This window comes from Perca flavescens, chromosome 3, assembly GCF_004354835.1.
Source record: "Perca flavescens isolate YP-PL-M2 chromosome 3, PFLA_1.0, whole genome shotgun sequence".
Lineage (NCBI taxonomy): Eukaryota > Metazoa > Chordata > Actinopteri > Perciformes > Percidae > Perca > Perca flavescens.
The window spans coordinates 22,352,884-22,380,082 of NC_041333.1; the positions used below are offsets into that span (position 1 = coordinate 22,352,884).

At 41.5% G+C, this 27,199-nt stretch overlaps 1 protein-coding gene across 1 annotated transcript; it reads right to left on the bottom strand.

Moving 5' to 3' along the window:
- Positions 1-1,011: 1,011 nt before the first annotated feature.
- Positions 1,012-14,119, bottom strand: scn2b (sodium channel, voltage-gated, type II, beta). The gene is made up of 6 exons (XM_028573987.1): positions 14,041-14,119; positions 6,138-6,298; positions 5,827-6,043; positions 3,747-3,939; positions 1,985-2,088; positions 1,012-1,150 (listed from the first exon to the last, which is right to left on the bottom strand). The coding sequence occupies exons 1-5, from the start codon at positions 14,117-14,119 to the stop codon at positions 2,055-2,057; spliced, it is 684 nt and encodes a 227-aa protein (XP_028429788.1). The 3' UTR covers positions 1,012-1,150; positions 1,985-2,054.
- Between the last annotated feature and the right edge of the window lie 13,080 nt (positions 14,120-27,199).

Below are 27,199 nucleotides of genomic sequence, written 5' to 3' on the forward strand. Positions count from 1 at the left end.
ATCATTCTCTAGGCAATTCCGATACACAGCCTACAGTCAGGTGGTCCAATAGACATATGGGTTTCTGGGCAGGAAGATCAGGAAGGCAATACCAGCTTTCGTTGTGGCCGCAATCAGGAGGCAGTTTCCAGAGGAAGGGAGGCAATCAATAAATATATTTTGTTTTCACAAAATGAACACAATCACAAAGTGTCTTGTTGTATAAAATGTATTCATAATTTCAATTATAGTATCTAGGAGTGTTGGGCAAGTTACTTCCAAAATGTAGTTCATTATAGATTACTAGTTACTGTCATTTCAGAGTAATTAGTTATATTACAATATTACTGTCTCTGAATTGTAATGCTTTACACTACTTTTGCATTACTTTTAGAAGTCTGACTTGGCAGGTAGCCTGTAAATTTCTCCACCAGATCAATAAAGTCTCATCTTTATCAACTTTAATACATCATAACAAGAGTTATCTCAAGACACTTTACAAATAGAGTAGGTCTAGACCACACTATAATTTACAGGGACCCAACAATTCTAGTAATTCCCCCAAGAGCAAGCATTCAGTGTGACAGTGGCGAGGAAAACCTCCCTCTCAGGAAGAAACCTGGGACAGACCCAGGCTCTTGGTAGGCGCCTCTGACGGTGCCGGTTGGGGGTGTGATGAACAGTGGCAATAATAGTCATAATAAAGATAATTGAACTACGACTATAAATAGTAGTTGCAGTAGTTCATGGTGTAGCAGGGCGTTACAGGACGTAGCAGGGAACTGCACGGCGTAGCAGGGTGTAGCAGGACCACGGCGACAGCTGCAGCCATGATTTAGGGGCTACCAAAACTGCTAGGCGAAAAAAAAAGAGTTGCACAACATCACATAGTCAGTGGTCACAACACATGCACAACCTAATACCGTCCAGTATGAAATGTCTTCTTCCTACCATTAGAAGTAATTTGTAAATGTTTATGTGTCATATACAGCTAATGATAGATACAACTTACACTACCTGATGAGCATTGCAGATATCTGATGTTGAACTGTGACCCACGATGAAGCACTAATGGTCCAGGATCCTGTAGAGAGAAGCCCTCTGTCTCTTCAAAATCTACAGTGCTAGGTGCATCTATCCCTTCATTACTGGCTGCACTCTCTGCCAAAATCTGAAAAACATGGAGGTTCAAAATCACTCACAAAAATAGGATACAAGCTTAGTTACCAACTGGATCAGTAATAATAATAAAAAAAAAAAAAAAAAAAAACCAAAGCAGCTCTGAAGTGTCAAAACCTCTAGTGGCAAAATCTAGGAGATTTCAGCATATTGATTAATATATCAATATACCTATAAATTACCAGAGAGTAGCCTACTGGGATACAAAATCGATACGAAATGCAGGGGAAACTGGAGTTTTGGGCTAGCTAGCTGCCTGCCAATAGCTCATAGCTAGCTTAATAAAATGCGGGGGAAACGGGGGTGTTTGGGCTAGCAAGCTGCTAACAGCTCATAGCTAGCTTAATAAAATGCGGGGGAAACGGGGGTGTTTTTGCTAGCTAGCTGCCTGCCAACAGCTCATAGCTAGCTTAATAAAATGCGGGGAAATGGGGGTGTTTGGGCTAGCTAGCTGCCAACAGCTCATAGCTAGCTTAATGCAAACTGCATTGATGTCAAGGCAGACAATTACGAAAACCTGTTCTAAAGCTCAGTCTCTCCCTCTCTCTGTATACTGAAGCCCTGATGCTAGGAATTTGCAGTCAGCCCATTTTTAATCCAGATGAGGGAATGATTTCAGATGCAATTTTAGCTACTCCTGTCATCAAATCATCAGCTACCAAATGTTTGCTAATGTAATAGCCAAGTTAACATGTATGTTACTAGTTAGATGGTGGATTTCCCAATACATACACGCTCAAATCACTTCTTTATTCTGAAATTATTAGACTAAAACATTACGAAATCAGCCAAATTAAGAGTTACAAGAATTAAAAGTAAGACTTACTCTGCTAAGAGCTCTTTTTCGGTGCATGGAATTTCTGCAAGTTGGTCCTCCAGTCTTGCCCGCTCCAGATTCAGGTGAAAGCCTTGATGGTGGTGGACTTGATTCTATCGAGTGCACCGAGGGAACAGCATCAGTGATCAGTCTCACATAAAATCCCATCCGAGACTCCAACAAATCTCCATGTCTATAACTCTCCGGAGTGAAATGAATGCCACAAACGACCGAGTGTGTGGTGACAGACGCGGCAGTGAAGTCTGCTAACTTCACCTGCACAAAACGCACCCAAAAACGAAAAACCTTGCTTTTCCTACAAGGAAAATTATGTACACGATTTCCTGACAGACTGGACTTTGTGCAACTAGCACAAGCACAATAATTTATCATTATGACTTACATAAACTTCCTCTATATCTTCTTTATCTCTCACCACTGTAGAGTGACCCCACAGTCACATTAGCTACAAGAGACAGAGACAAAGCGACGGATGGATCGTTTGCTTCTGTCTGGTTAGCGACACGGTCCCCAGCTAACCAATCCTTCTTCAGACTGATGTTGGCACCTCCCACTCAATTAGCATACAAGCGCAGGGAAAAAGAAATGTGGAAATGTGGAAATACAGAAATAAATAAATGTAGAAATGTGGAAATACAGAAATAAATAAATGTAGAAATGTGGAAATACAGAAATAAATAAGTGTATAAATAAATAAATAAATAAATAAATAAATATATAAATACATAAATATATAAATAAATGTATAAATACATGAATAAATACATATAGAAATGCATAAATAAATAAATAAAGACATGTAAAAATACAGAAATAGCCATTTATGTTACCAAAATGTATTTATTTTCACTATATTTCTGCATTTATTTATTTATTTATACTTTTATTTATTTATTTTTCCTTCTGTCATTTTCCATAGTATAGAGCCAAAATATTTTCACATGTAAATCTGTAAACTATGTGTTTATTTCAACCAAAACTAAAGTTGTGATTGTTGGAAAAGTGGAAAGACGACGCAAAATGGATTTTCATAGTTTTATTTTGTTTATTTTACGATGCTAAAATTACTGTTTATTTACATAGAGTCTGGTGGCTTTAGCGAACTACATTTTGCGGATGTTTTTATGTTTAAAAAAAGGATCTTACTCTTTAAAAGAAAGGTTGACCTCCTTAGAAATCCTTTCCATCATGTTGTTAATCCGAGAATGTCAGTGGCATTACAAGCACTTTTGTGAACGTAAATAGTACCTCCCACAATTGCCTTATTAACTTACATTGTAGCTTGTTTTGCTGACTGCCAACAGCAGCGAATAATACTTATTACTGGACCAATGTTAATACTGGACCAATGTCAAAGATTGTTGTTACCATTAGTAATTTAGACACAAAAACATAGGAAAATAGGGTCCAGGTTAAATTCTTTTTTCATTATTCATTATTAAAGTTACCCTTCAATACGGCATTGGCATATTTTAGTAAGATTTGTCTGTTTATAAATGGCACACAGTCACAGCATATGATAATCAGCAGTGTAATATGCCATTAAAAATCAACATGTGCTGGAGGGGAGAGTTATCTGACTTAACTAAAAATACATGTTTATGAGTGGCATATGCAAGTAGAACATGAGTTGCAAAAAATATTAGTGTACCACTAAAACAAGAGTAGCATACTATTAGCTACTTTTTGATCTTGGTGCTACTGGTAGTTTCTGCTGGAGGATTAAGGATATTATGGTGAGATTTCTTACTTGGTTCCCTCCTCTGCAACACCTTCAGCCTCCAGTTTTCCCTCCTCCTCCATCTTCTCCTCTGAAATCAGTTCCTGTTTCCTGTGTCGACGAAGACATTTCACTACAACCATGGAAAGGATCAGCAGAGCTAATGCTCCACCCACCGATGCCCCAATAGCAACTGCGATGGTTGAATCCCTCGGAGGGGGAACTGAGGAAAGGAGAGGGTTAAATATTTTGCAGACAAAGCATGGATACAAGTGCAATGCTAGCTAAAAGCTCTACTGGGCTGATTAAACAGAGTGGAAAGAAAGAAAGTGCTGCTGAGTTAGCCTGGGTCTCATGTATGTGTGCGTGGGTACGAAAGAGATGCTGATGGACTAAGTTCAACCTCTTGTAGGTCATTAATAAGTAAAAAGCTGACTCATCACCAGTAAGTCCTCATTATCTAGGACACACACACACACACACACACACACACACACACACACGATTATTGTAGTGCATTTATCCTTACAGTGGCAGAGAGAGCTCAGTGCACTGCAAAACCAATGATAACTTTTACACCACTTTTGACAACACATACAGTATATTACATTTAATAAGTCCAGATTCTGGGTTTTGTTACAGTATTTCAAACTTATGTTTGTCAAAATACGACAATGCATTTAGTCAATTTGTAGCTTGCAACAGTGTGAACAGCTAACTACGAAAACCTACAAGTTTTTAGCCATATTTTGGCGCAGCTATACATTTTATTCATGAGTCACAACTACTATCAGCTTGCAATGTTAGCTGGTTCTGCCACTCTCTTAACAGAAAAAAAGTCTGGCATTGCCAGACCTATCATCAGACCTATCTCCACTGTGCTGTGTCAGTGCTCCAGGGGAAACTTAGCTATGCTAACCGTGGCAACTGTGTACATTTAGATAGCTGTGAACTTGTTTTTGGGTGTCGTCTGTGTTTTTGTCTTAGAACATCTCACTGTGTCTTCACTTCCTCAAAGTTACTTGTAACATTTTGGTAGCCTAGAAATGTATTGTTCAGCATTCAGAAGCACCATGCTAAACAACAACACAACAAATGGTTCATTTCATTTTTCCGATTTTAGATTCCCAATTAAATATGAAAAGAGCAGATGATACACGGCTTATGATGTCGGGCATCATAACATAGACCCAACTAATCAATGACAAAAAAAATCCTTTCCAAATATATAACGTCAGCCCTATTGCTAAATCATAGCATAACATAGATAAACAATTAATCTCTTCTTACCGTTCATCCGGTTCCATAGCTGAATAAATAAGATAAATATAAGGTTGAACAAAAGTTCCTGTATTATGTATTTATGAGTATTATGAGTTTTATTCACTACAAACATAACAAAACACTCCTATTTTGGCTAAAGTTTTCAGTGAAGTAACTGTAAGTCATTAACTTTAAAACGTCCTAAGGAGTCAACGAACAGAAATATGGACAGCGCCACACTGCCATTGCAACCCATTTTTTGGTCAGAGGGTGTATTTTTCTTAAATCCTGCCATCTACAGTTATCAAGTGCAGCCCACACTTAACCCCCTGCCTACCACGTTATAATGGAACACACACAACTTCTAGGCAAGACCCGCCCTTCAATAGCATTCACACACTACTATTGGCCAGGCATCCATGCTTATGCAAAGTTACGTAACCTGACTTGTTCAGGTCTTATCCCATAAACAATCGGCTATCCTAACATTAACCACTCAAGGTCAATGCCTAACCCAATCCAATCGAGCTGCTTTGTAGGGGGAGACTTGCCTAGAAGTTACATGGGATCCATAATAATGCCCGCCAACCGCCACGGCGTTAACACATTAGAGTGGAAGCGCATCAAATGGAACCTGTAACATCTGTAGCACTCCCCCTTGGAAATACACTTCCTAATTTTGGATCAGCACTGAATAGCACTTAAGTTTGGGAGCTGTGGGTACATTTGAATATTTGAAGGATGCTGTAAGCTAAAACTAAATCAGGGAGTGTATCTTGAAGGCAATAATTAGGATTTATACAATTACAATTTAATATCTTTAGAAGGTGTAGCATTAGTATCTTACGTTCAGTAACAACAATGAGCTGTATGAGACCATGTCCCTGGATGCGGTCTGGGGGGTTTCTCACATAGCAGTTGTAAATCCCCTCATCCTCGATCTGAACATCTGATAGGGTGATTGACAGGTCGTTCTTATCCAGGTTTCCGGCAAACATGACCCTGTCTCCAAACCGGTCTGAAGGCAGGGGTACCATTCCTCTCTTCTTATGGAATGTCATAAACTAGAGAGAGAGAGAGAGAGAGAGAGAGAGATAAGACTTAGACTTTTCAGATGTTGACACCCTAGTTGTTAAGCATAAAGACATGCCACTTTACCATGTCTTCTGTATCATTAAGTGATTCTTGGTAGGTCCAGTTCATGGCAAACCTGCTAACATCCATCTTATAGCAGGAAGTAAATGTGCAGGGGATTTTGACAGTTGTTCCATTCAGTGCATTAATGCTATTTGGCATGAGCACATCCATGCTTGAACAACCTGTGAATAAAAACAGAACCAGTGTTAATAATGCTAGCACCAACCACAATAAATAAATCAATCCATCAATCAACATTTATTTATAGAACATTTATAACATCTGAGCTATAATGATTGAAACAAAGTTGACTCAATTTATATAAGGAAGGTAAATCTACATAATGAAAAGGATGTTCATTACACATTTTAGTGTAGGTAGATATTTAGTATTCAGTTGATATTTGATATTTTTTTCTGTTAATATCGATATGCTGACAGTAAATCTGATATGAAGTCTCATGTCAAAATACTTGAGTCCAAGTAAAGTTATAGTCAGTGCTATGTACAGCATACCAAGCCCACATGGATGATTTGTTGTACACTGCATTACTCCATTCATCATCATCTACAGATTAGTGATTACATACATAATGTATATAAACTGTATGATATCTCACACCTGTATAAAGGTTACAGGATATTTTAGGGCTCCTTGATTAACCATTCTGTAAAACAAACAAAGAATTTGCATAGAACACAGAACAACTAAAAAGTGCAACTCCTCAGCAGTTTTAACTTGCCAGTATGTAGTGAGGATGTGTTTTTCCATGTAACCATGTAACTCTTCTTTTCAGTCTTTCAGGCTGACAGTCATTTGATGCAAATTCTTCAACTCACAGAACAAACTCCTGGAATCATGCCAAATTATGTTAAACCCAATGTGGGAAATAATAAGGCTAATCAGTGTAGTGGAAGCCATATTGTTTTTGGCATCCCCTCATTGTGAGCGGGTTTGACCCTTTGGTGATAATATAGCATTGTAATATTTTAATTGTAATACTTCCATTTGTGTATCACTTGTGCAAATCAGGTAGGGGTGATACATATGTTCAAACTGTCTCCTAATGTTAAAGAAATTGTAAAATATAACAGATTGATGGCAGTCAAAAGTAATATTTCAGTTATCACTATGATTTTGATGAAAATGTATGATGATGTTTGTCACTGATCTGGCAATGACACATTTGGCCTAATGAAAATTAAGTGGAATTAAGTGGAATTAATCAATGTCACATATTTAGTGTGGAAATCCAGTTTTTAAATGTTATTTCTTTCTTGACAGGAGTAGGTATTTGTTGTTTGAAGTGTATTTAAAGTAATAATGATCATTGCAGTTGATTAAATTATCAGGAGGGATTGCAGGATAGCATATTCTATGGAACACTGAAAGACAAAAGTCTCCTTTTTTGATCTCATGATCATGAAACTTGTACAGTAGTAGCTAACTATGTTAGATATGTGCTTAGACTGCTCCCTTAAGCTAATTAAGGAAGTATCTTGAATTCTAAAAAGCATACAACTGCATATAAATAATGTAACTTGAAATTAAATTAAAATTCCGTTTCCTCAAGTTTCCTCCTCCCTTCTGAGATTATGATTTAGCATGGGTTTACACTCCCCAGACAGAATCTGTGCCTTTCTCAGTATGTTCATGTGTGTGTGTGTGTTTGTGTGTGCGTGCTTGATGAGACTCTGCACTATTCCCTCCTCTGCAGTCGAATGTTTCTGGCTCCCTTCCTACTGCTGCTGCACCACTCCACAGGCTTGCCTCTCTGCACCACATGCGCACACACACACACACACACACACACACACACACACACACACACACACACACACACACACACACACACACACACACACACACACACACACGCACCATTTTCCATGCACGCAGTTCACCAGTCAGGTGTCTTGTAATGCAGCACATCTGCTTCTTGCTCTCTCTCTCTCTCTCTCTCTCTCTCTCTCTCTCTCTCTAATACACACATGCACATACATACACACCCACAAGTTGTGCATTGTCAGCAGTGAGCTAAGCATGCTAGCTGTGCTATGTCAATGTCATCCCAGCATACTGACCTATCTGTACACACAGCTAACACGTTCAAGCAGACACCACTGACACACACAGATGTAATCACTGCATACACATTAGCACTGCCTACACATATATGTGCCTTTGCATATATGTTACCCATACACAGTATGAGAAACGGTTTGATACAGGCTCCTGCTGACTCAGGAGTATCGTGGATAGTGAGAAAGAGGCAGATGCAGAGAGACAGAGACTTGCTAACAGATGAAATACTGCAGTGAAGCAGCATCATGCGACGCCTTGCTCCCTCTGCCCCTCCTTCCTTTCCCTCCCATCTTTGTCCACCCTTTCTTGCCTCTTTCCTACTACCTCTTCTGTCCAACCCCACAACTTCACTCAAAATGACAGTTTTTCAGTTTCTCCCTATCTTCACATTCAATTACTCCCTGCAGTCTCTCTCTTACTTCTATTTTCCTCCATTGTTTGCTACTCTCACAAGGTCAATGCAAAAAAAAGGTAAACGGTAGGTCGGTGTGTTACATCAGCTTTCCTGTGTACTCTCCATTCCTCTTATCTAACTAACTCTATGTGACCACTTTTTCATTGCGTTTTATAATCCTATTTATAGCAAGGGTGTATATTGGTAAATAAAAAACAAGATTTAATAGTGAAGAAAGCTTGTCTGCCTGCATCATTGATTGAAAAAAGAATGCAAGTACAGACCAACATTTGGCACTGTTATTTGTTACGTCTTCCTGGTCTAAAAACCTCTTCAAGAATGCACATTTTGTATCTGCATGGCTAACAGAGTCAGAGAGGCACCACAACTTATCAACATTGTCAATCAGATGCATTTTTCCATAGTGAGTATGCACAAATGTGTTTCTTTTTAACAGAAAGGATGGTTCCTGAAACTACAATCCTTGGATTAGCCAAGGAATTTCAATAAATATGACAGCCTCAATCCAATTAGGCATCTGTGGGAAGGCATGTACAAAGCTTTTCAGAGTATGAATCCACTGAGGACCAACTTGACAATAACACAGACATCCTTTTGAAGGTCTCATTTAAAAGTGATTTTAAAGCTGCTTTAAGGGCACAGAGGTCTGTTTTGTAAGTATTTAGAGCCTGCTTTTTAGGACAATCATTTGCTATATGACTGAGTTGTGCAATCCCTAAAAGTATCACCACTCACTTGTTTGGTGTTGAATGTGGTTATGACTGACATAAGGTATAAGAGGTGCTGGCCCTGGGTGGTTTAATGGATTAATGCTGGTCTTGAGTGTGTTGACACTTCTGGGTTATCAAATGGGCACCCTTCTCCTTGAAAGGATCCAACTCTATAGAGGGCTATGCAACATGATATGGCGTCCTTCATATTGTTGCCCAGGTTAGGTCTCTGTCTTTAGCTAAAGCCAGTGGCTGCTGCTTTCAGCAGATTCAGTGAGGGCCCTGGTGCTTTTTTGTGGGGGGTCTGGCCTCTGATCCCCACCACAAAGCCTCTACAAAGCACTTTAACTGGGAGCACTTGTACATTCCTTATATGTCCCCAGGGCAATATTGGCCTAACGGTGATGGCATCACAAGGAGTTAGACTATATCTGATCCCAGATAAATGGGTTGCTGGTAAAAACAATTATTCTGCTGCTTTTCGCTTAGCTTCTACTTATCCTGCTGCTTGGCATCTGAACACTTGCTTGTGTGAGTTAAGTGTTAAGTTATAATTGACCATTTGGTATTTTGAAGATGGTAGTAGGCGGTGGGTCAGTAAAGCTCAACCAGCACAGAGCAGTTTTTGGGTCAAGTGTTGCCATTACTTATGCTTTTGTCTCCTAACACCAGAGGGACATGTTCAAGTGAACCATGAGTTATGTTTACATCTTCCGCTACTTAACAAAACATGTAAAGCCTACAGACATTTTGTGGATAATATGTTGACACTAGAATGCTGGGATCCAGTTGCATTCTGTACTGCAAGGCTTAGCACTAGTATCCCCTGCTTTGGAGAAAGTCAGTCTGCATTATGCACACTACAGGTGCCAAGAGGGGGAACAGCCAGCAGTCAATCAGCTCACAACAAAAATATAGCATACAGTAGGTCAGTAGTTCCTGGAGGAGTTGCAGGAATCCTGTGGGATGGAGAGAATTATGTCATGACTGGACAGGGATAGCAATCAGTCCCAGAACCATATAAAGTAATAAACAAAAATCTTTGTGATATGTCTGTAATATTAGCACAGACAGGGACACATTATCTAGTATATTGATACTTATATTATTTTTCTGCAGTGTTGCAGGTGTAATAATTGCAAAAGCCCATTCTCTTTTATGATCACCAGCAAATACCATACATGGAAAATATTGACAGGATGGAGTAAGAGTTGAAAGGTACTTTCCATTCCTTGTCCTCCTCTCCCCTCAACTCTTTCACTGTTATGCATTATTGACAGTCGAGTCTACTTATAATAGAGTCCCAATGTCTGGCTGCTTTAAGCTACAGTACACTGAAACTTTTGAAAAAGCACTTACAGGGTTTGAGTCTACAGCAGATAAACTTGTAAATCCAGATAAAAACACAGAAACATGCAAGTACACAGGTGAACATACATGGTTTGGATGGTTGTAGTGTTAAACATTGGTCACACGCTTTGGATCAGTTACATTTCAGTTCACTGAAGAGAAACAGTCCAGACATATTAGTAAACATGGACAACTCTCTCCCAAATCCAAAAACCAGTGCTAAAACTCAAATTTGTGATTTCATCAGGTACAAAGTGTGGATCTATGGAAGTGTCCATAGACAATGAATTGGGAAGATGTTGATGAGAGCACTCAGGGGAAAGTTCTGAGTATATGGGTACATTTTGTGTTTTAGAACTGAGAACACTACGCATGAATAAAGCTGATTTGTGTATTAAAAAAAAAAACTTTCCATGGGTCCACAAAATCCTCCCATTAATTGTCTATGGAGCGGCTTCAGACTTAATACTTGATGACTGACATCACAAGTGTAATACTTACTTCTCTGGTTTCTGTCTTTAAAAGAAAGCAGCTCATGTTCACAAATATTGATTGAACTGTTCTAGGCCATGGAAATAACATATTGGAATTCTTAATTTAGGTGGTGTTCCCCTTTGACTTGAAAAAATAAATCCCAAAACTGTCCTACACATTCAAATTCTCTTTCTAAAGTGATTTATGTAACTAATGTGGTTTTCTCCTGCATTAAACATCGATAAAGCTTTTAATTCTGTGTTACAAAGACGCCAAAGGATACATTCTTATACAGCAGAACTGAACAGAACAAACACTCTGACAGTTCAATACAGGAAAAGCATTAAAGTAAAACAAGAAGAAAAAAATGAATTGCTGTTGCATTAAAGTTTTGACTGAATTTTGGTAATTTTGATTGTCAGAAGTCCACGCCAGTGCATTAACAGTGGATGCCTTTTCTTTTCACTGTGCTGCTGCCCTCTAGTGCCTCTCCACAGGAACTGTAACTTTGGGTTTTCTGAGTAAAGTCAAAACACTGACGGCAAGAAAGCTTATTGGTGGGAAACTGCAGCAGTTTCAGAAGTCTACAGGAATATTGACAAAGTTGTTGTTAGCCTAGACTACACTTGGTGTTTTTTCTGAGAGGCAGCACACAACAAATGTAAAACGTGTAGCTGTATAACTATAAAACTACTGAGTGATAAATGTGTGTGTTTATGGGAAATGAGTCAACATAATATTGCTCGATCAGTGGGTAAAACTTGTTCTCTTGCACATCACTTCCTCACTGTCCTTAATTGTTTTAATGGCCAAATTTAGGGTACATCTGTTATTCAGCACATAAAGCAAGCACCTAATGTATCTAAACTGTGAATATAGATTAATATATTAAATTTAATTAAAGTAAGTCCCAGCTGGCTGATGGGTTCAGATATCAGAGAATGTAACAGGATTTTGTTTTTGATTTGTGGGGTATCTCAAAGTGAGAGACCTATGTAAGATGTATGCATTTTATTGAACAGCATTAAAGCAGTAATAAACAATACAAAACCTGCGACATAAGACAATAAGTGAAAAGGTTTGTTCGTGAAGGACGCAGAAAGGATGGTGTGTTAAGGTTGGCTATAGTATAATGAGTAGAGGTGGGTTTTCTAGATTTAAAAATGTTAGCTGAGTGAGCTTCTTTAACATGTAGTGGGAGGCCATTACAATGATGAGGGGCACGGTAGGAGAATTCTCCATAACCAACTGATATTTTGTTTACTAGGGGAATGACCAGGAGACCAGCATCAAGGCAGCATAGAGTGTGTGCCGGTGATATGTAATGTGTAATACTGTAAGCTCGGATAAATAAGGGGGTGGGAGTCCATGCAGGGCCTTATATGTTAAAAGAAGAACCTTAAAATCAGCTCTAGAGAGAGAAGGATAGAGAAAGGAGCAACTGTACCTTAGTAGCATCTCCATGCAACAAGCTCCTTAGCAACAGTAAACTTCTGGGTATCTATTTTCAGTTGACTTAGGTAAAGAAGCAATGGGTGCTGACACAACATCCAAAAATACACTGGTATGACTTCACCTATGTAATTTCCAAACCACTGAACTGCAACATTTGATGTGACAAAAGGGACAACATTCAAATCTGTTGTCCTCTTGGCTCTTCGTATTTCCTCACTCTCACACTCAAGCGTTTCAGAATGAAAGTGACAATGAAATGATGTCATTTGATGAAAATTAGATTTTCCATGAAACTGTTCAAACGAAATGCACCCCCCACCCCCCCGACTTTTACTTTGTGAAAAACACTATTGTGTACATAAACATTCGACAAATAACTAATCATTCAGACGGTGATCCAACCCCTTCCCTCTATATACCATCTCTTTGCTTGGGTTTGTTAAGTTTTACTAGTGTGCTACACATACACGTTGTACATTTATGACTGACAAGAAGCTGCTCCGCTGTGACTTTAATATTGCAACTACAGTCAGCAGCAGGAAGGGGAGTATATTATACAAGCTCAATGCTGATATACCTCACCACATCCTGTATAATGCAGGATGATGAAGTTTGCTTCTGTATGTAAATCTGCACTGCCTTTACATTTAAGCCTATCTGATCCTCTTCACTTGGAGTAATGATGCTGTGGGTGTGATCAGGTGTGGGTCACACCGTGTGAAAATGTGTTTTGATCTGGTAGATATCTTTTCATCTGTAAATTATCATGAACTGGTTTGGGTTGGATACTGTTCACATCTGCTCTCCCATGTGTTCACATAAATCCATATACCTATTACTTAGATGACTCCGTAAGCAATTGTATATATCTGCTACTGAACGCAAGGCCTATAAATAACAGCACATTGTTAGCACCTTATGATAGGCCTAATTCTGTCCATCACTCACAACACTGAGTCACAGAGACCTACTGTATACACTATGATTCTGTGTGCAGACTGAGCCAATATTTATTAGTATATAGTGCATCATAATCTTTTTTAGCTGTGGTACACCAGGGCACTAAATTAGCTGTCATCAGAGGCTAAAGGGAGACGTAGGGGGAACAGAAGTCATTATAGAACTACCACAACTGATCAGTTTAGCTAAAAATCGTCGAGGAAAGCCACAATAAAATGGTTTTCATTTATGGTTTTTATCAAACTGGGTAAATGCTGGGATGGCAATTAACCGACATTATCTCACATTACATCCATTATCTCCCTCCCTCTCTCTTTCTCTCTCTCTCTCTCTCTCTCTCTCTCTCTCTCTTTCTCTCTCTCTCTGCAAACACATATGCACACACAGTCAGATATGAGCAACAAGGCCTAAAAATGGAACTGTTGATCCGCGTATCAATGTATCAGATCATCGATCGGTTTGGCTGTTTTCTTACCGGAGAGCGAGAGCAGCAGCAGCAGCGCCGCGCTCACCAACTGAACGCCAGACCTCCTCTCCTGCGTGCGGGAAGACATTATTTTGTCCTTATTATTTAAAAAATGACGCTTTAATCTCTAGAAAAAAAAGAGCAACAAGTCTGCTCTTGGTGTGTGCGTTAAAATGCTAAAAACTGTATTTTTTGTTTTGTTTAAGAGGCAGGACATGGCTGGCAGTGTCTGTAGCCTTATGACGGTCGATCTCATGGTTGTCGGTTCGTTGACGGTAGGCTAGTGGAGGAGGGAGGGCAGGACAGGAAGCTCACTGAAATGAAATGGAGGATATCTGCCAACAGCAACACATAAGCTCAAATAGAGGAATAGAAAAAAATCAAAACGGACGCATACATGGGTGATGAAGTGAAACCTTGGCTGAGTGGGAAAAACCTAACAAATGTAGGCCTATTGTAGTTTTTCTTATATGGCTCTGGTGGACAAACTATGTAATTTTGACTATGTTATACAGTAACTTCCTTTTCCTGTCAGCTGACATATAAAAGACAATTTTAGGCCAATATATTGCCTTGGCTGGTTTAACAGTCTGGCTCTATGTGTCATAGCCATCATTGTCACTAAATATCAACCAAACTGAACACTATGAGATATTTTGGAGCAATGTTTTAGACAGCACTCTCCTCCAACGTCATCAAAGCACCAAATGAGTGAATATATTTTGGATATATATTGGGTCTTCAAACCCATCAACCACAGCTGTTAAGAGACGTTTATGGTGGCCCAACTAGCACGTTTTACGTTGATCTTCCTCTAATTTGTCACTCATGTGTACTGTACATGTAAATCAGGATGACAGCCACTACTATTTTAGGTGGGAGCAGCAGCTACTCCATCAGCATCTGGAAAATAATGTCTGTATAGGGTCATAAGGATGAGGAGGCCCTACATAGAAGAACTAGGCTGCCGTGCAGACAAACAAAAAATTAAGCAGAAACCTCCCTCCTTTAATCCATTCCTTCATCCATCCTTCCTGGGTTGGAGGCAGGAGGAGAAGAGGATACTGGGAAGTGAAATAGACAAACACTAACTGGTCGTCACAGGTTTCACCTATGTGTTTTCACTTGTTACTTACTGGTAGCAAAGACAAGGTACATTTGGTGAAAAGAGGGACGTGAAGACAGAGGCTGGAGGAAGACAGGGTAGGCTATATAGGATGCAATGTCATTTTTCAGAAAACAATGGGTGATGTCAGAGTAGAGGAGAGGGAAGATGAGAATTACAGAAGATGAGGCGTGAGGAGGAGGCAGTTATTCTAAGACAGGAAGAGACAAGATGGGCACTTAGAAGAGTGGTTTGGAACCATAAAACCATTAGGAGTATAAAGGAGGCAGAGCAAGAAGGTGGGCTGATTGCCAGTCTGTGGTTAGCATAACAGCACTGCTGACTACAATGAGAAAGAGCTTCAAATTCAATGCCATAGCACTAGAGGCTTTCCATATCAAGTAGCCAACATAGTCCATCCATCCATCCATCCATCCATCCATCTTCGTCCGCTTATCCGGTGTCGGGTCGCGGGGGGAGCAGCTCCAGCAGGGGACCCCAAACTTCCCTTTCCCGAGCAACATTAGCCAGCTCCGACTGGGGATCGGCGTTCCCAGGCCAGGTTGGAGATATAATCCCTCCACCTAGTCCTGGGTCTTCCCGAGGCCTCCTCCCAGCTGGGCGTGCCTGGAACACCTCCCTAGGGGGCGCCCAGGGGCATCCTTACCAGATGCCCGAACCACCTCAACTGGCTCCTTTCGGCCGCAAGGAGCAGCGGCTCTCCGAGCTCCTCACGGATGACTGAGCTTCTCACCCTATCTCTAAGGGAGACGCCAGCCACCCTCCTGAGGAAACCCATTTCTCCATCCATTTCCTGGATCTCGTTCTTTCGGTCATGACCCAGCCTTCATGACCATAGGTGAGGGTAGGAACGAAAACTGACCGGTAGATCGAGAGCTTTGCCTTCTGGCTCAGCTCTCTTTTCGTCACAACGGTGCGATAGATTGAATGCAATACCGCACCCGCTGCGCCGATTCTCCGACCAATCTCCCGCTCCATTGTCCCCTCACTCGCGAACAAAACCCCAAGGTACTTGAACTCCTTCACTTGGGGTAAGGACTCATTCCCTACCTGGAGAAGGCATTCCATCGGTTTCCTGCTGAGAACCATGGCCTCCGATTTAGAGGTGCTGATCCTCATCCCAACCGCTTCACACTCGGTTGCGAACCGATCCAGTGAGTGCTGAAGGTCGCAGGCCGATGATGCCATCAGGACCACATCATCTGCAAAGAGCAGCGATGAGATCCCCAGCCCACCAAACTGCAACCCCTCCCCACCCCGACTACGCCTCGATATCCTGTCCATAAATATTACAAACAGGATTGGTGACAAAGCGCAGCCCTGGCGGAGGCCAACCCTCACCTGAAACGAGTCCGACTTACTACCGAGAACCCGGACACAGCTCTCACTTTGGTCATACAGAGATTGGATGGCCCTGAGTAGAGACCCCCTCACCCCATACTCCCGCAGCACCTCCCACAGTATCTCCCGGGGACCCGGTCATACGCCTTCTCCAAATCCACAAAACACATGTAGACCGGTTGGGCATACTCCCAGGCTCCCTCCAGGATCCTTGCGAGAGTGAAGAGCTGGTCCGTTGTTCCACGACCAGGGACGGAATCCGCATTGTTCCTCCTCAACCCGAGGTTCGACTATCGGCCGAACCCTCCTTTCCAGCACCTTGGAGTAGACTTTACCAGGGAGGCTGAGAAGTGTGATACCCCTATAATTGGCACACACCCTCTGGTCCCCCTTTTTAAAAAAGGAACCACCACCCCAGTCTGCCACTCCTTTGGCACCGTCCCAGACTTCCACGCAATGTTGAAGAGGCGTGTCAACCAGGACAGCCCCTCCACACCCAGAGCCTTGAGCATTTCTGGACGGATCTCATCAATCCCGGGGCTTTGCCACTGTGTAGTTGTTTGACTACATCAGTGACTTCCGCCTGGGAAATCGACGACAATCCCCGTTATCCTCCAGCTCTGCCTCTAACATAGAGGGCGTATTAGTCGGATTCAGGAGTTCCTCAAAGTGCTCCTTCCACCGCCCTATTACCTCCTCAGAGGAGGTCAACAGTGTCCCATCCTTACTGTACACAGCTTGGATGGTTCCCCTTCCCCCCTCCTGAGGTGGCGAACAGTTTTCTAGAAACACTTTGGTGCCGACCGAAAGTCCTTCTCCATGTCTTCTCCAAACTTCTCCCACACCCGCTGCTTTGCCTCTTTCACGGCAGAGGCTGCAGCCCTTCGGGCCCCTCGGTACCCTGCAACCGCCTCCGGAGTCCTCCGAGATAACATATCCCGGAAGGACTCCTTCTTCAGTCGGACGGCTTCCCTGACCACTGGTGTCCACCACGGTGTTCGTGGGTTACCGCCCCTTGAGGCACCTAAGATCCTAAGACCACAGCTCCTCGCCGCAGCTTCAGCAATGGAAACTTTGAACATTGTCCACTCGGGTTCAATGCCCCCAGCCTCCACAGGGATGCACGAAAAGCTCCGCCGGAGGTGTGAGTTGAAAGTCTGTCGGACAGGGGCCTCCTCCAGACGTTCCCAATTTACCCGCACTACACGTTTGGGCTTACCAGGTCTGTCCAGAGTCTTCCCCACCCCTGACCCAACTCACCACCAGATGGTGATCGGTTGACAGCTCTGCCCCTCTCTTCACCCGAGTGTCCAAAACATACGGCCTCAGATCAGATGAAACGATTATAAAATCGATCATTGACCTTCGGCCCTAGGGTGCTCTGGTACCAGGTACACTTATGAGCATCCCTATGTTTGAACATGGTGTTCGTTATAGACAATCCATGACTAGCACAGAAGTCCAACAACAAACAACCACTCTGGTTTAGATCAGGGAGGCCGTTCCTCCCAATCACGCCTCCAGGTGTCTCCATCATTGCCCACGTGTGCGTTGAAGTCCCCCAGCAGAACAATGGGTCCCCCACTGGAGCCCCATGCAGGACTCAGTCAAGGTCTCCAAGAAGGCCGAATACTCCGAACTCCTGTTTGGTGCATATGCACAAACAACAGTCAGAGTTTTCCCCCCACAACCCGCAGGCGTGGGGAGGCGACCCTCTCGTCCACGGGGTAAACTCCAACACAGCGGCGCTCAGCCGGGGCTTGTGAGTATCCCCACACCCGCCCGGCGCCTCACACCCTGGGCAACTCCGGAGAAGAAAAGAGTCCAACCCCTATCCAGGAGTATGGTTCCAGAACCGAGACTGTGCGTAGAGGTAAGCCCCACCAGATCTAACCGGTAGCGCTCCACCTCCCGCACCAGTTCCGGCTCCTTCCCCCACAGAGAGGTGACGTTCCACGTCCCCAGAGCCAGCATCTGCCGCCCGGGTCTGGTCCGTCGAGGCCCCTGACCTTCACTGCCACCCATGTGGCATCGCACCCGACCCCAACGGTTCCTCCCACAGGTGGTTGGCCCATGGGCTGGAGAGATGGGAGCCACGTAGCTTGTTCGGGCTATGCCCGGCCGGGCTCCGTGGCAAACCCGGCCACCAGGCGCTCGCCGACGAGCCCGCCGTCTGGGCCTGGCTCCAGACGGGGGCCCCGGGCTTCCTCCGGGCAGGGTCACTCCATCTCTACCTTGCTTCTTCATTGGGGTTTTTGAACCATTCTTTGTCTGGCCCCTCACCTGAGACCACTTTGCCTTGGGAGACCCTACCAGGAGCACAAAGCTCCAGACAACACAGCCCTCAGGTTCACAGAGACACACAAACCTCTCCACCACGATAAGGTGATGGTTCACGGAGAAGCCAACATAGTCCACTTATTTTATCTATAGGCTCGGTCATACCGTTTGGCTCATCTGTCTTTGTCTTGAGTGAGTCCTCCTTAGAGGTTGACACTTCTACACATAGCTGGGGATAATTCCTGTGCTTGTGTTGTCAGTTTGTTTGTTTACTTTTTAACTGACACTTACTCTAAAAGGCTGCAATGGGGAGCTACACAAACACAACCTTTCCTGCCAAAGTTAGGAAAGTTTTGTGTTCAATCTGTACTCTTCTTCCTGTTTTAATGTGGGCCGGGCTCAGTTTGAAAAAAATTATGTCCCATATTTCTTTGCATCAATCACAGTTTAGAGACTTATCTTATCATAACATTAATATAGCCTACCATATTGTTGCTGTGGGTGCCTCAGGCCAAAATGTCAATTTTGCACACATTCTTTGTTTCCATTCTTTTGTGTGATGAGTTGTAACCATGTATTGTAGCATTTAGTATATGTTTGGTAAAATAGTGGGGAGTAAAGCAAATCAATAGAATAACACAATAACTATTCTCTTTTTCTCTGTCTCTCTATCCTGTCTTTCTGCACATTGAAGAAACATTGCTATAAAGAATGCTCTTTTGTTGCTAGGCAGCAGGGATATTGCACAAGAGTGAATCACTGCTGTACTGACTGTTGCTTATTTAATGCAGAAAGTCAGAGGTAAGAGGTCTGTTAATGTAATAGTTTAAAAGATCTCAGATATAGGTGCATGGTTAAAGGGTCCCTAGTTGTAAAAAAAAAAAAGCACCATGGTTTAAAACCTGCAAATTGAATGTTTTGTTGTGCTAACTGTTCATATTATATATATTTTCATATTAATAGATTTTTTTTCTCTATTTTGGATCCACAGATTGTTTGCCAGCACCAGACATATCATCTGATTGTGTTTTTTATTGCAGTGGATGGAGATTTTTTTCTTAGAATATGTGGTAAAAAAATAATAAAAATAAAATATATATATATATGTGTATATGTATATATGTGATGTTGGTGAACTGGCTCGTTATGGCGATTATGTCTGACAGTTAGTTCATTATCCTGGCTTATAGTTGTCTTATGATAACCTCTGAAACACTTTCAAACTCTGATAATGACATCACAGAACTTTAGTTGAGGTTAGGTTAAAAAGCATGAGGTTAAAGGGGCATCTTACCAATTAACACACTCTAAACTATGCCAATGTGCCAAAAATATTCAGATCATCAATTCATTCAAGCCAGTCAACCATTGCCGATCGGTTAGGTCCACTGGTTAGAAAATTTAACCATAGACTGTTAATATTAATGGACAGAACATGTGTGACGTCACCCATTGGTTTGTGGAGATCTGCTGTGAGTCGTGGAGTTTGCGTTACGGGCGCGGCCCTCCTGGTTGTGGATGTGACGATTTTAGACAAGAGGGAAGAGTGAGGGAGGAGCCACGTTACGTTACACACTTTCACTGGCAATCACATCATAGCCACGCCCTAAAACACCCCCTGCTTTTAAATTTTAAAATCAATGAGACCATAATTCAAAAAATTAACATCATTCTGTGTTGCAGAAGACTTAAAACTAGCGATTGAGACCACAAACTCATTATGAAAATGTTTACTGAGGTAATAAATCAAGTGAGAAGTGGGTCACTTTCTCATAGATGTCTACAGAAACCGACCTCCTTTTGCAACTGCACGTGTCGCCCTCTGCTGGAATTCAGATAGAATGCAGGTTTAAGGCACTTCAGCATTTGCAGCACTTCGCGGAACCGGATGCGTTGTCCATTAATATTATACAGTCAATTAATTTAACCAGAGAAGATTCTTTTGCTTTGTGACAGACCGTACACTCGAGCCAATCAATCATTACTCAGTAAATAGCAGGCCAAAAAAATACTATTTTTGCAGCCATTTATTTAACACTGACATCATACACTAATTGCCAGTAACTCATGTCCTTTTGAAATATCACAGCTTGTACTGTAAAATCAAGCATCTTAAAACTTAACCTAGTTTACCACTGGTATTATTTGCAGAAACTCAAATTCAGAAATGTTAGACTTCACAAGATCACAGAGAAGCACCCACATTTGCCAATAGTTTTGATCTTAGTGAGGCTAGACTGTCTGGTTTGGGGAGGATGAGCAGGCTCAGCTTCGCCTTGAAGGACCAACCTTGGATGGCTTTCTTCAATCAATATAGCACCGGATTTGGGACGCAGTAAGTACTGTATATGATGTGAGCCATGATAAACTGTACAGTTGTTGAACTCAGAGCCCACCTCTCTGCAAAGGCATACAAGACAACATCTATGACAGACAACGAAGAGTGTAAAAAATGTTTTGTACCAATCATTTGCTCAAATTGTACATTGTCATTGTTTGCTTTTTTACCTATGTCTTTTAGACTGATTGTGGAGTGAAAAATCCCTCAGTACTGACAAGCTATCACATGTCATAGTGTTTTGCAACCATTATACTCTTTGTGTCAATATAGCAATTTTACAAACAAGGACAAAGACATGATTTAAATACAAATTTTCTATAGAAGTCAATGTGGGATTATAAACAGTAAGTGTGAAGGGTTTCCTGTTCAATTACACCCTGAATCTGGGGGTTGGGGCAGTTAAATGTTAAGATTGGTCACTCACAGATATTGGGCTTTCATTGCTGAAACAGAGGAGCCGCCAGCCTGAGGAGCTGAGAGAAAGGTTGAGAAAGAAGAAAGAAGGGCAACGCTGAAGAATGAGTAAAGAGAGTAGGAACAGCATTTTAGTTTAGCACTCTAAATGCTTTTCACCAGGGTTTAGTCTATCTAAATTTCTCATAGGTCAGAAATGGAGATTAAAACACACTTCATCTTCAGTAAGAGCAAACTAGACATGATTCTGTGATTATGTTGTGTATAAAATGAGACAACAACACACACAAAACATAGAACAGCTTTAAAAGCACACTTGTGAACGTACTTCTCTGTGGATCCAGAAGAGGGTGCTGTGACTCCATGATTCACACGGAAATGTTTTGGAATAATACTGTCATAATTTAAACATTATTAATGTCGACTTCTTTCTGAACAAACCTACTCTGCAAGTTTTCTTGAGCTTATTAAGCACCAGTATCAGCATTCAAGTCAAAGATAAAATGCTCTTTAAAAAAAAAGGGGGGGAAAAAAGGTTTTACAGATTGAGTTAGTTAGTGGTGGTTTTTGGTCTGGGGAAGATTTCCTAATGATTTTTTTATTTTTTCAGTTTTCAACGCACACTTTTTTAACCAACATTTCACTTAAAATGTGTCATGTTGGAGTTATCTTAAATACATTTTATTGTAGTGGCAACTAGATATTGTATGCCAACATTAGGCTACTTTGGCAGACAGTATGTCATAGTTTTAATATTAATGCACCTGTTCATGCTATTCTTCAGTGGGGAAGGAGAAAATTTGAAAGTTCCTCTCAACCTGCTATTGATGTTCTCTGCAATTATCAATTATTACCAAACATTTTTAATTTCCATTAATTTTTCCATTTGTTTTTAATTTAGAAAGTGCAGTTTTATAGAATAAAGCATGGATAGGTGGACATCTTTCACTATTCATAATTATCTTTCTATATTCTTCATCAAAAAACTCCTGAATATAGACATAAAAAAGCCCAGAAGTGACAACAAAGCAGGGGGGATGATAGTACACTGATGATCCCCCAGGTAAGCTCAGAAGTCCACTGGTGTGCCACTGGGATACAAGCTCAGCTGAGTTTGATAGAATGTTTAATTGACAGCTCTGTTCTCCTGCATCACTTTCTCATCTCGCCTTCCACACACGTCCATCTTGTCCCTTGCTTCTGACACCCCAGACGCTTTGATCACTCTGCATGTTTGTACTGCACTGCACTGCAGAGAACTACTGAGGTCTACAGCGAGAGGAGAGAAAGAAAAGGGGAGGATGGAGAGAAAACATTCTATCTCTTTGTTTCTCTCTGTGGCATCTTGCCTTGTGGGAGTGAAGCTCTTTGAAGGGAATTTGAGAGCTTAACACCGGTGTGTGCGTGCAGAAAATCTGGGAGACCATGGCAGTCTCTCTCTTATTGACTTCTAAAAGTCCTCCTTTAGCCTGAGACATTATGCTATAACATGTCCTCAAATAACCAAAAGATGAGAAGACAAAAAAGGAAAGCAAGAGAGGAACAAATAGCGAGGAAGGGAGTGAAAAAAAAAGGCATTTGGGGAGAAAAAAGTTACTAAAAGTACTAGAAGAATGAATCCATTTGAGCTGAACAAAGAGTACAAGTGAGATACGGTGCAAAAGAGATAAAGACACATGAGAACAGAGGTAAGGGGGATAAGACAGAGGCAGAGAAATGTTAAAAGTATAAATGTTCAATGGGATAACAAGGAGAGATGTCATTCATCTGTCAAGGTGACAACAAGTACAGCTGCCAGTCTCCTTAACAGAAGATGCCACTGCTGATGTATTGACTTTGTCTTCCTGAGTTCAAATTGTGGATAGCTGGTGAGCTTGGAGTGCCACCTTCCTACCTGGGTGAGAGAGGCTATCAATACTGCCACAACACCAAAAGTTTCGCACTACAAGCCCCTGCTTTATGGTGCTTATTCTGTTTGTGTAGATGGGTTGCACTGATGCAGCAACTCCCAGCATGACTATCACATAACACACACACATACACAAACACACACACACACACACACACACACACACACACACACACACACACACACACACACACACACACACACACAGCTTAATTGCAGACAAACAAGGCACAATACATATAATATAACCACATAATGAGAAACACTCACAGACATGGCAGGATCCGAATGAGCTAAAAGAGACAGGGAGCTCTCATCTTATCATCTATCTTTGAGTAAAGAGCATTCTGCCCTTCATGAAGGTGAAGTGATCTATGACCATGTTATGATTACATAGTGTACTTATTGCTGTAAACCTATTACATTTTTTATCTTTGATTTGATTTCATTATCAAAATTATATTGTGGAAAACTAGCTTACTTTCCCAGTTTTGCTACACAACACATCCTCATACCTAAACGACGTGATACGGCCGCAGGATGGCCATTTTGAACATGTGACCGGAACATGTGACCAGAACATGTGACCGGAACATGTGATTGTAACTGTGACTGTGATGGTTTTTATCAGGCAATACCAATTTATGGTAACGGTCACACTTTTTAACACGTACGTAGTTAATGACCTTAAAACATATATGTATAATTTCAGTCAGGCAGTTGACTTTAGGTTTCACACGGGGCACAATCCCGGGGCCTCATGTATAAACGTTGCGTACGCTGGTTTTCCCGCACATGGTGTGATTTATAAAAATTAACTTGATGTGAGAATGTGCGGGCCATTACACAATCTTTTGAGCGGACGTGAGAATGTGCGGGCCTTCCGCAAAGTCTTGTCTGGCTCTGTAACGTGGTGAATTCTAAGTGAAAAGTGCAGAAACTCACCAACGTTACAAAATAAAGTTTCCACTTCACTTATTGGCATACACCACCTCAACCTCAAAGTTGGTGAAGTTTTTTTTCCGTCTGCAGCGGGATAACCCGTTGTGATTGGACAAAGAATGACGTCAGGGGCGCATTTAAAGTAATTTACATATTAATTTATGGGAGGAGGCAAGGCGGGGTCGGTCGCTCGTTTATGTGCTCTCAATTTCACGTTGATTGTGATGTATAAAGGAAAGGTGCGCAGGACCTGGCGTACGCCCGGTTTTATACATGTGAATATTTCTGTGCCTAGGTACTAGTTCAAGTTTTGGCCATATGCCATCTTCTGGTAAGAAAGCTGCGCAGTCTTTTATACATGAGGCCCCAGAGGCCTGTACTACGAAGCAGGATTTGGCGTTAACGAGCTAACTTAAGGCTCAACCCAGGATTTTCTGTACTACGAAGGTGGATCAGTTGTTATCGGGTTCAATCGCTGTGGTAACGCATGCTGAACACCTAACCTGGTCGGGAGCAGGTTAAGTTGGAGATCAGAGATCAACCGTTGTAAAAACACCGCCTACTGACCAATCAATAGGTCGATTGATAACGGCGTCACCAAGAAGATCAGGCGGAGCTCGGTGCTGAGAGAGAGAGAGAGAGAGAGAGAGAGAGAGAGGGGGAGAGAGAGGGGGAGAGAGGGGTGCGCTCATAAAAGTTAAAACATTTAGAGACCAACAACCCCGTTAACATGGGTATTTTTATAAAATATAGCCTATATATTTTAATGGGAGGGAATTACATATCGGCTTCTTGAGCCATGTGTCGCCAATGCGCACATCGGTTTGAATTATGTTTTTATATATTTTATTTGCTCTAACGATCGCTTCCCACTGCCAGGGTTGCAACTGAAATAATAGGCTAAAGCAACGACAGTTTATGAAAAGCACAAGTGTAATTATGGTCAGATCTTGGTCCTGACTGATGAGGAAGTGATATTAATAAGCGTTGTGATTTAAACATCTACAGCGTTGGCAATTCATTTATTTTTTTGCCAGCTTTCCTCCTGTTTTAGGAAGCAGCGACTGTATTGTGTTTTCCCTGTAAAACCGTGTCTGTGTTCTTCATATTTATGGAGAATTATAATTTGCTCTTCTTATATATAACATGCGGCTCTGGTAGATGTTTGCGATTGGTCGTGGTGCGCAAACACCGCCTCTTTTATGTGAACGCGCGTGCCGCTGGATTGGGAAACCCTGAGTTGACTGAACTAGTTGATAACCAGCGTCGTGGTACAGGTTATGCGGGACCGTGGTTGTTAGGTTAGGTGAAGCCGGATTACTGAAAGAAATCCAGGACAAGTTGATCTTGCTTCGTAGTACAGGCCTCTGGTCTCCTGAGTGAAAGTCCTGTGTTTGTTTGTGTTTGTCTTCCGCAGAATTTGCTGATCTTATACTTTGTAATCTCACTTTCTCGTGTAATGCACTTTAATACAACTTTATCTCTATTAATCAGATCACAAGTCTGGTTGCTTTTGTCTTTTCTGCCCTAGATGCAAATCTAGATATGCAAGGCAAGGTAGCTTTATTTGTATAGCACATTTCAGCAACAGGGCAATTCAAAGTGCTTGACATAAAACATTAAAGAGCAGTTAAAACCGATTAAAAACTTAAAACATTAAAGAGCAGTTAAAAACGATAAAAAAAATTAAAAACATAAAAGATAAGAATAACATTTACATTGCTGTATAAGAACAAGTTAACCGAGTCCAACTATAAGGACTTATACTTTAACTCTTTTTCTGTTGCAGGTTCCAAACCTGGCCTCCCAGAGGACTTATACATTAAGAATTATTTAAAGAAAAGCAACATCAAAAAGAAAGGTCTTCAGCCTTGATTTGAAAGAACTGAGAGTTGCGGCGGACCTGAAGTTTTCTGGGAGTTTGTTCCAGATATGTGGAGCATAAAAACTGAACGCTGCTTCCCTCTGTTTAGTTCGGACTCTGGGAACAACAAGTAGACCTGTCCCAGACGACCTGAGAGGTCTGGGTGGTTCATAGTGTGGTAGCAGATCAAAAATGTATTTTGGCCCTAAACCGTTTAGTGATTTATAAAACAGCAAAAGTATTTTGAAATCAATTCTTTGAGGCACTGGAAGCCAGTGTAAAGACTTCAGAACTGGAGTGATGTGATCTACTTTCTTGGAGTTAGTTAGATAAGCCCTATTCAAGTCCAGCGTGTAGACGTAATGCACCTGAAGCTTTTTGGTAACTGCCAAAATAATAACTTTAGAGCAATTTAGTTACAATAACCGTTTAGTTATCTAGCTAACAATTGTCCATCAAATATATTAAATCAAGTTCAGATCATTCTTCATGCACTTATTTTGTGGCTGACACACCATTGAGTCTTTGTGCATTGTCCACTTGATTTAGTGCTTGACATCCTTGTGATCAGACCTGGACCACAGTTACAGCCACTATACAGTACCTGTCATTTCTGTAGCCTATGTCTTTACAGTAAGCCTATAATCCTGTCTGTTTATTCATATTAGGTCTGTGTTATGTGCCGTGCCATCACAAGGCTTAAATACTTGTGACTTTCTGTCTGTGACAGATTTACTGAACTAAACCCTAAACAAATGAGATTTGTTGTGGCAACAGGGTAATATGAAAGGATCTCCTGACTTGGTAAATAACATTTTCTGCTCTAATCATGTGAGTGTCTTAAGTTATTATAGTATTTGCATTACTTTCAGTTTTCTCCTTGGCTCAACACATGGCTATAAGGTAATATACAGTCTGTGCATGTGTAAACGTTCAGAGATAATCATTGTG

Excerpts from the sequence above, each read along its gene's own strand:
- scn2b (XM_028573987.1), bottom strand. The coding sequence starts at position 14,119 with ATGTCTTCCCGCACGCAGGAGAGGAGGTCTGGCGTTCAGTTGGTGAGC. Across the intron at positions 6,299-14,040 it reads GCTGCTGCTCTCGCTCTCCG|GTTGTTCAAGCATGGATGTG; the intron begins GTAAGAAAACAG and ends TTTTATTCACAG. Across the intron at positions 2,089-3,746 it reads GTTGCAGAGGAGGGAACCAA|AATCAAGTCCACCACCATCA; the intron begins GTAAGAAATCTC and ends TGCACTCGATAG.